Raw genomic sequence first — 9843 nt, 5'->3', positions numbered from 1 at the left:
AATAAACTTATTGACAAAAAATAAATATAAAGTTTTTTGCTTTCACAATCACGTTTTTGTGAGGCCATGGACTTACTGATCACTGTTGAGAACCAGAATCAACCTTCATTACGTCACATTGGTAAAAGGTGAGCAGTCACAAAGGAAAGGTGAAACATGAAAGGTGAAAGTTCACAAAGTGTGAAAAACTGTGAATTAAATATTTTTGATGTAATTCTGTGCTCTTGTTCATTTTGTTCACTTTCTCTTCTCTCCGTGAACCCCCACTCACCCCCACCCATCCTCCCCCCCACCCCATTGTTGCCCCTTACCCGTTTTGACTTGAGAATCCATTGTCCGGGACGAGTCAGATTCGCGGACACAGACATTTCCCGTACTCGGTGCAGCTGGACAATTCCCGAAGAAAAAATTCCGAAGAAGGAAATACAAATTCTCCAAATCAGGGTCCACATTGTCAGAGCTTGTGAACTTGCTTCTGTCGCTGTGAACGAGTCGGTCGTGGAATCTTCTTTGTGCGTCACGATGAACGTGTGTGCGTCACGATGAACGTGTGTGCGTCACAATCAACGGATGTGCGTCACAATGAACGTGTGTGCGTCACAATGAACGGCTGCACGATATTGTGACGTCATTACGAGCACAGCAACAGCCTGGTCCCAATGAATAATCCGATTTTTTAAACACGGATTATTTTATTCTCATATTTGTGTTCAGTTACTGTTCTTCATGAACTCTCAAAACCCAAACTCAATTGAAACAAAGCACAAGTTCGAATGTTTGAAAGTTTGGATAATTTATATAACAATTTTACAACAACGATCAACTCGGTGGAAATTGTTTTGTGTTTTAAATTCAAGATTAATAATTAATTGTTTTGTCCTCAATGAACAAGAACGAAGACTCTGAAGTGGAAACAATCTTTATTCCGGACACGGGCACAACAAAGCACAGCACAGCACAGCACAACACAGCACAGCACAGCACAGCACGGCATCTGAACATGGGCAGGTCACGTGACTCCCCTGGACCACGCCCTGGTGCTCCCATGCATGAATACATCAGTGTGAACGACTGATTCATCACAATAATCCTGTTTAATTTCTGGATTCAGGTTAAAAATGGGAATTTCACAAAAGAAAATCGATTGTCTTCATGTCATTACTCCATGGATGATAATACATGATGAGGGTCATGTCTGAACTATCCATACCCGTGGTGAAGGGTGGTGTCGCAGGTTGGGGGTACATAGGGTGGTGTAGAGGGGGACGGAGTGCATAGGGCGGTGTAAAGGGGGGGGCAGGGTAAATCGGGCGGTGTAGAGGGGGGCAGAGTACATAGGGCGGTGTAGAGGGGGGGCGGGGTAAATAGGGCGGTGTAGCAGGTTGGGGGTACATAGGGCGGTGTAGAGGGGGACGAGGTACATAGGGCGGTGTAGAGGGGGGCGGGGTGCATGAAGATTTGTTCCGAGAACTCTTTTGAGGATCGTCATCGAGCTCCAGGAAGTTTGCAACCACAGACTGACGGTGTTGTGGGCCCTCGGGAAAAAGGGGTCTCAGCTCCCCCCACCCCCCCCCCCGAAGATAACATTTTAATGACTTCGTGCAAAATAAAGATTTCTAAAACAAACACTTGTTCATACAGACACAGAATAATAATGACATTGTGAATTTAAACAAATCCATACATGGCAAGTTGAAGGTGACAAAAAAGTGTGTTGGTGGGAATCTAAAGTTGGTTTTTGTTTTTAACCCTTCGTGTGCTGCGGTCGCAGATTTGTAACGAGATAAATATAATTGAAAAAAAAATTTTTGTTTTCATTTTCGTGATTCGTCTCACTTGACACCCAAGTTGTGTTTTATTACAAATATTCACAGCCTTGAAATTCACAGCCCTATGAAAAACATAAGGGCAAGACCCTGGGCAATCACCTGGTATCACCTGGATAACATAACCAGGGAACTGCTGGTCGGCATGGATGACCCACAAAACACGAAACGGAAAAGAAAGTAAATACCTGTGGATTGTTTTTTATGCCGTCAACAAACTGGTACATCACGGGTGATGAAGGTTGTGATCAAGTTTCATCGGAATTGTGTGTGGAGTTTCAGATAAGAAAGTATATATCTCTTTGGGGGGGGGGGCAACCCCCTGTCATCTCCCTCTGGAGACCCCCTCAAACCCTAATTCTTCTCATGTCATGAACAAACTTTGGTCCACCAGGGGTGATGAAGGTTGTTGTAAAGTTTCATCAGAATTGCAGGTGTAGTTTCTGAAAAGAAAGCAAATACCTATTTTGAAAGGAGAACCCTGTGGACCCCCTGAGGGCCTGATTGTTTTTTTATTAATACCATGAACTTTGGTACAAACACAGTGAAGAGTGTTGTGGTAAAGTTACATCGAATTCATCCGTGTAGATTCAGAGATGTTGTAAGTATTTGTTGATGGACGGACAGATGACACGCCATCCCAGAAGTTCCCCATTAATATGTATCCCGATGGGGACACGAACTGTCCTGCTGTCGACTGTTCGGGTTTGGGTTGATAAGGAATGGCTGGCTTGGCAAGCGATAGCAGGCTCATCGGTCATGGTACATATTGTACGTACCCGCACACCACTAAACATCGCCGATTTCTTAACATTTCCAGATTTCACTCCAGATTTCGAGTCGTGTTCCTCGACACTCAAACTATATTTCCATTTTATACTTTAATTCGTACATGAGGGGAGATCGTGGAAAATCATGTCATATAATGTATGAAATCGCTCCGAGCTCTAAATTTGAAAACTCCAACACTTATAAAAGCGATGTGCACAGCGATTCGTCGGCATGAAGATCAGGCATCGATGACATGAGTGAGGATTGTGAAAAAGAACATTTGAGCACTTTATCATGAAGAAACCGTTTTGGCCTGTGCCAAGTCAAGGCATTGTTGAGCAGGCCGAACAAAATGGTGAATGATGATTCCAGCGAGGGTCCCAAGAAGGTGCGCCTTGACAAAGGACATAATTATATAACGACATTAATGATCTTCAAAAGGATAGTTGTAATTAACCCTAACACTCAGTTTTCACTCCTGCACCACAATGGAGTTCCCTGAGTCTGCATGCAAAGTTTGGGGCCGCTCGGTTTCATGGTTTCGGAGTTATGGAGGAGACAGACAGACTGACACAAATTGACACTCATGAGTTTCGATATATTGTCGATGCAGGAATATATATATATATATATATATATATATATATATATATATATATATATATATATATATATATATACACATATATATATATACATATTTATATATATACATATATATATATACATATATATATACATATATATATATACATATATATATATACATATATATATATACATATATATATACATATATATATACATATATATATACATATATATATACATATATATATATACATATATATATACATATATATATACATATATATATACATATATATATATATACATTGTTGCGAATTCGCGCCCGCCGGCATGCGAGCGGCCACGTAACTCGAATCACGGCACGTCGCCCACCGGACGGACAATCCCGTCATGACCCTCTCGGACTAACGCCGGGAACTAGTCACGGGTGGGCCTTTCGGCCTCACCACGATCGTGCCAATCGGCCCCCCCGCGTGGGATACGGTTGCTCGCCAAATTCGACCTACCTAAGTACCCACACGGAGGGTAGACCGGGCGATCGCACCTCGCCGCAGGTCGACTTCGGACACGGGCCACTTTAAGCGACCCGTTCCGTACTATCGGGATAACCGAGCGGTGTTATCGTCGGCCTCGACGGTTCGATTAATTCTCGGGCGTATTTAGCCCACGACCAACCCTTTACGTGAAGTAAGATGGATTTTCAATGAAAGAAAAAGACGAAGCGAAACGGGAAAAACAGTTCAACATAAAGCACATTTATTTCGCGATGGCACACGGATAGCACACATATACAATTATACACCAAAAGCAAATGTAAAAGAAGAAGAAGAAACACACAATAATGCACAAAAAGCAAATGTAAAAGCAAAACACAATGCAGATCTACCACCGACTACCGAGCACACGGCAACACTTATACAGTTTTACTTCACAGACGGCGCCGACAACACATATACTCAAAGCAAAAGAAAAAGGGACCACCCTCCACTGTGAGGGGGCAGACGGGCCTGGGGCCGAGACCGCGTCGAGCCTACCCGTCTGGTGATGAGCCGCAAAATGGCGGTGGCGCCCCGACTCCGCGGGCCTCGCGGACAGTGTCTAGTATGGAGTGGGAACGGGGCCCCCTTCTCGCACTATCTCAGCGCGGGGGGAAACAGGAGGGGGTTGTTGATGCTCGGGGGAAGGAGGATATCTCGCTGGCTCGGGTCCCGCGACGAGCGTCTCCACCGCGACCTCGGTCGCGTTACCGGCCTCTCCTCTCCGCAGCTCCCCGACTCTGACACGAGCGCCCTCTCGACTGCCTTCGCCGCCGCCACCTCTCCAACTCTCCACAGCTCCGTCCAACTGCTTTCTCCGACTCTTCTCTTGACTGACTCTTTCCAACTCTATTTCTTCTTCTTCTTCCCAACTCAACTTCACTGACTCAACTCAACTTCTCCGACTCTTCCCAACTCAACTCTCCGTGACTGGCGAGCGAACGCGGCCCTTTATAGCCCCCGTGGCTTCGCTCCTTCACCTTCGACCCTTTACCTCTGGCTGGCTCCCCATTGGACAGAGGAAAAGTGGGCGTGAATGTTTTTTGAACCGCGAATCTGCATATAGCGATTATACTCCCACGCACCTGGAGGCGGGGCCAAATCGCCCCATGCTCGCTGATAGGACGGAACAGAAGTGGGCGTGAATCGTTTTTGATCCGATTTCTTCGGAAAGGCTGGTGTTTTTGCACCTGCTGCTCGGTGCGCGCCCTGCACGAGTCCAGGATCGGCGCCCACAAGCGGCGCGGGAATAGCGGCGATGCGATGGTTGCGAGAGCGAGATGTGACGGCAAAGGTCGTGGCTGTTGTTGTGAAGCGGCGTTGCGGTTGGTGGTTGTTGTGTGATGGCTGTTGAGACGTGGTTGGTGGTGGTAGTAATGGTAGTAATGGCGGCTGGTCCAAAATAAAGATAGTAAAAGAAAAACGGCTATCTAGAAGGGTCGCAGCCCGAATGAATGACATTTATTCCCTCTAAACAACGGGTTTGGGCCTAACTACACATATACTTACAGAGATATCTCACCTCAGGGACCTGAATGGTGGTTTGCGAATTTCGTCAACCACAACATTACCCCCTCCCCTTTTTACAGACTCGTCCCGAGTCGTCAAATTTTCGTGTGCCATCATGTGTAGTTTTCCCCTAGTACATTTTACCTACGGATCCCTGAGTGCGACATTCATGGTATTCGTGTCCCCAAAACAAATAACCTGAGGGCTGAGTAACTACCTAAACAAACCCACTCACACGGACGACTTAAATAAAATTGCCGGCGCAAAGACAGACATGCCGGGGGCGCACTCATACGTACAATACATCTTAACCTTAACTTACAAATTTTACACTAAACCATGGCCCAGGATCAATGAACTCTGCAAAAAGAAAGCAGTTAGCAGGGAGCCAGGCTGCTCGCATGCAGTCTCTGGCTCAAACAATGCAGGTGACAGGGAACGTGGCCGGCTGCTCACTCGCAGTCCAAGGCCTTCCCTTTTGAACTGAACGCAGTGAACCACAACGGTGCATGGGCTGCACAAACGCAGTCTCCGTGCCAGCTCAAGTGGCACACGCAATGAACACAAGGAATGGATGGATGAATGGATGGACGCAAACACGGTGCACGGGCCGCCACTGCAGGCCCATGTTGCAGCTGCCAACAGGGCAGTTCTCGCAGCTTGCAAACTGTTGCTTTTACGATGATCCCGGCGCGCATGGAAACGAACAGGGGGGGGGGGGCAAAGCAAAATTGAACGGGGCTGGTGAACGTGGGCAGTGGGCATGGCATGGCATGGCAAAGGCAGCAGGCAAACACAGCCTGCAGAACCAGGCCGTTGCAGGCAAACACAGCCGGCAGATGAACTGGCCAGCACAGGCCTTGAAGTACCACAGCTGCAGATGATCCGGCCGGCACAGGCCTTGCAGCAACACAACAGCTGCCGATGAAGTGGGCCGGCACAGGCCTTGAAGAAAAACAGCCAGCCGGCAGATGAAGTGGGCCGGCACAGGCCTTACTGCAACACAGCCAGCAGATGAAGCTGGCCAGCCTTTGCCGTTCAGTGGAGGTTGGTGGAGGGAGTGCGGTAGTGCTGGCCACTCGGAAGGCGGGCTCGGACCTACCCTACGGTCTCCCTCCCAACCTATCGCCTTTGCCTGTCACTGTACATACCCACTCCCTTAATTTGTCAAACCCCAATTTAGCCCCAACTTTTTTTTTTTTTTTTTTACTTCCCCACTATAAATCGTCTCCCAACCCCCTTTATCGTCCTTGTTCGGCTAACCTATCCTGTCACCTAGCCTACTCCCAGCCCCTACGTTCCCTTCCCTGAGGGGAATAAGGGAGAGCTAACGTCCTGTGTCGAGGCCCAACGAAGCCTCAGGATGGCCTCCCCAGACTTCAGCGATCTATAACCAAAGTGGGTCCAGCGGCCCACAACGAGAGCGAGGGGATGGATGGTGCGGAGGGGTACACTTCCTATCTACCCTAACCATTTAACTGTTAAACTACCCCAGGGCTTTCAACAAGCGCCTCTCGCTTAAACTATTGGTTCTAACAACCCAGATTCCCGTCGCCTGTGTTGGTGTCCTCACAATTTCGGGCCTCGCCCCCCAATTTTCTCTCCGTGCCCTCACACGGTCTCATGGCTGGGACACGTGGCTCCCTTTGGCAGGCACGACCCTCTGCCAAATCTCCCGCGATGGCACCCCCGGGCACTACACTGCCTCCGAGCCTACCAGCTCCCTAACACCGGGGAGTGCCCCCCATGGCACCTCCCCTGAAACGCACACGTGGCAGGCTGGCTTCCCAGGCCCCTTTCCGAGGGTCACCTGTGCCCACAACACTGCCCACGCGGCTAATGGCGCCCCGGGCGCCCGCACCAAGCAGGCGCACCCGTGCCCACTACGCTATCCCGGCCCCCCATGGGCCCTTGGCCTACCACGGCCGACTAGCCTGGTGCCCGGGGTACCCACTCAGCGATACTCACCTTTCGCAGCCACGCTCCCAGCCCGTCAACAGGGCTCCTGCACCCCTCCAAACGGGTTTCGAGCCTACACTCCCACCAACAACAAAACAACCTCCATTTTTCAATTTGACTAACCCCCTAACTCAGTCTACACTGACCCCGGGGTCCCTTGGGCGGGAGTCACTCCTCCCCCCAATCACTCATCGCACCATGCAGTCCCCATTCGCTCCATACACACAGACCCGCTGGCCTCACTCACTCACCAAGCACATGCTTCCACTTCACTCACCAACAACTCTTCAACACACTCACCGCTGAACTCTGCCATCCTTCTAACTACCTCCCCTAACTAACTCGTGCTCCCACGTCGTCCCTTAAACTACAGCACGTTCCTTTTAACACTACGTAGCTAAGTTACGTCCCCACTACACATTCACTGTCTGTCACTGTTCTCAAATGTCCCAAAAATTATTTACCCAACCAAAATCTCGCTATCATCCCTCTAACTAATCCATTCCACGGGCCCCATGAGGACTTACCCCTGCCCCATGGAGCCGGTCTAGCTAAGCTAACCCTTCCCCCTAACTAGTTTCCATCCTGTGCCCTGGTCAAGGGGATCATCCACCCCTTGCCCAGGAATGTTGTTCACCCGAAAGCGAGGCTTGCTGTTTTTTTTTTTTCCACATGCGCATCACCAGCACGGCAACTCACAGCTCGCGCACTTTGCACCTGCCCGTGACGTCATGCAGCTGCACGTGTACCTCGTCCCTCCTTGGACGGTACCATCCGGCAGGGATACCCCTCCTGCCGGATTCCAACCCCGCGTGCAGCCATGACGTCACCGTGCGCATAAAAAAAACACAAGCCCCACGTCTCGAGGGGTTCCCCACGCGAACACATGTGCTTTGCCCGTTGGAGCTTAACACACATGCCCGCGTGAAGAACCCATCCGGTCCAAATCCGTTTACCTGCCTAAACTTTGTCCGTCCGTGGGATCGGCAAATCCACCGCGTGCGTTTCCGGACCGGGACTTCACTATCACAAGCGAGCACGTGGGGGCCTCGTGCGTTGCACAGCACGGACCTCGTGCTCACTGCTGGGTGAACCCGGCACGGTCCCCGAAACAACTACAGCCGCTACCCGGCTTTTGTCCCTGTGTCGCAGTCTCCGTCTCCATTCCACACACGCACTCCTGCGTGTAACGACGCTCACACACCTCACCATTAAACTCACACCGGGAGACGCGGCTGCATGTTCACACATGCCCACCGACATCTCCTTTACATACCGCTCTCTCACACACACTGTCTCCCTTGCACTCGGCCGTTCACTCACGCATGCTACCTCCCTCGCACACGTGGCTCCACGCACTCGCGGCCTTTCACTCACTCGTGCCATTTCCCTCACACAAACCACACCACTCACACACGCGGGGGCACTCACCCGTGGTTCCTCATCCACACACCGTGCCTCACTCACACACGCGGGGGCACTCACCCGCGGTGCCTCATCCACACTGGCCGTTTCATCCACACACACGCCCTCTTCCACTTGCGGTGCCCCTTTTTCACACGGCGTGCTGGGAAGCACGTACTCCGGCACAATCGTCACCACACCACTCAGACACGGGGTCGCTTCCACACACGGTGCCGCACTCACACCTTGCACCACACACACAGGGACAACCACACTGGGGATTCGTGTCCCCACAAGGGTCTCCGGGGCCTCTATACCCCCCAAGCTCTCCGTGCACCTGTTCGCAGCACTCCTCCCCTCGAACTCGCAAAGCACGACCGAACTCACCTGGTCGTGACTCGCCTCAAGGGGGCATACTCCCTCCCCTCGTTCCTGGAGGAGGCCATCCAGCTGCTCGCACTGGGCCTCCACCCAGTCAGCCAGCTCCCCCTCATGGTCCTCCACTACCTCCGTGTGTGTGTGTGTGCGTCACTAACCTTGTCCAATTCACCCTCTATCTCCCGTGTCTCTATACATTTTATTCTTTCTGTCGTCTCCTCTTGTCTATTGGTCTCTGCTTCTTTCTGGCGTCTTTCCCTTATCTTTATGTAGGTCAACCTTGCTTTCTCCTTCAGTCGCTCACGTCCTTCCCTGTTTTTCACTCCTTGCTCTTTCACGATCTCTGCGTACCTCATCCTTGCTTTCCGTCTTAATTGTTCTCTTCTCTCCCTCGCAATTCCTTTCACCTCGTCCCTTGTCTCCCGTGTCTCTATACATTTTCTCTCCTTGTTCCTTATTTCTGTCTCTTCCTGGTTCCTTTTTCCTTCCCATCTGAGTAGTTCTTTCTCTCTGAGCCCCATTAGCTGTTCGTTCTCCCTCCGGAGCTCCTCAATCTCCGTTGACTCCAGTTTCGCTCTCCGTTTTAGTTGTTCAATTTCACACTCATATAGTTGTTGCTTTCTCTCCCACTGTGCCTCCTGCTCTTTGTTTTTCAATCTCATTGTTTCTTTCAATTGGCTCATTTCCTTCCTGTGTTTCATTCGCTGTTCTCTCACTACTCTTCCTCGTTTCCTCTCCTGTCCTTCCTTCTCCAGTTTCATGGTTTTCTTCATTTGGTTAATCTCCTTTTTGTGTTTCATTTGTTGCTGTCTAATTACTCTTCCTCGTTTCCTCTCCTGTTTTTCCTTATCCAGTTTCATGGTTTTCTT

The 9843-nt window shown here is 50.1% G+C and overlaps 1 protein-coding gene across 1 annotated transcript in view; it reads right to left on the bottom strand.

Moving 5' to 3' along the window:
• Window positions 1-486, bottom strand: part of LOC147034391 (uncharacterized) — a 5241-nt gene extending 4755 nt beyond the window's left edge. The window contains exon 1 of the mRNA XM_085851869.1: window positions 312-486. Within this exon, the coding sequence (XP_085707995.1) occupies window positions 312-452 (141 nt within the window). The 5' untranslated portion in view covers window positions 453-486. The remainder of the gene's footprint in view (window positions 1-311) is intronic.
• Between the last annotated feature and the right edge of the window lie 9357 nt (window positions 487-9843).

This window comes from Eptatretus burgeri, chromosome 1 (assembly GCF_056783735.1).
Source record: "Eptatretus burgeri isolate ZD-2024b chromosome 1, Ebu_testis_v1, whole genome shotgun sequence".
NCBI classification, from domain to species: Eukaryota; Metazoa; Chordata; class Myxini; order Myxiniformes; family Myxinidae; genus Eptatretus; species Eptatretus burgeri.
This window is presented reverse-complemented; position numbering and strand designations above follow the sequence as displayed.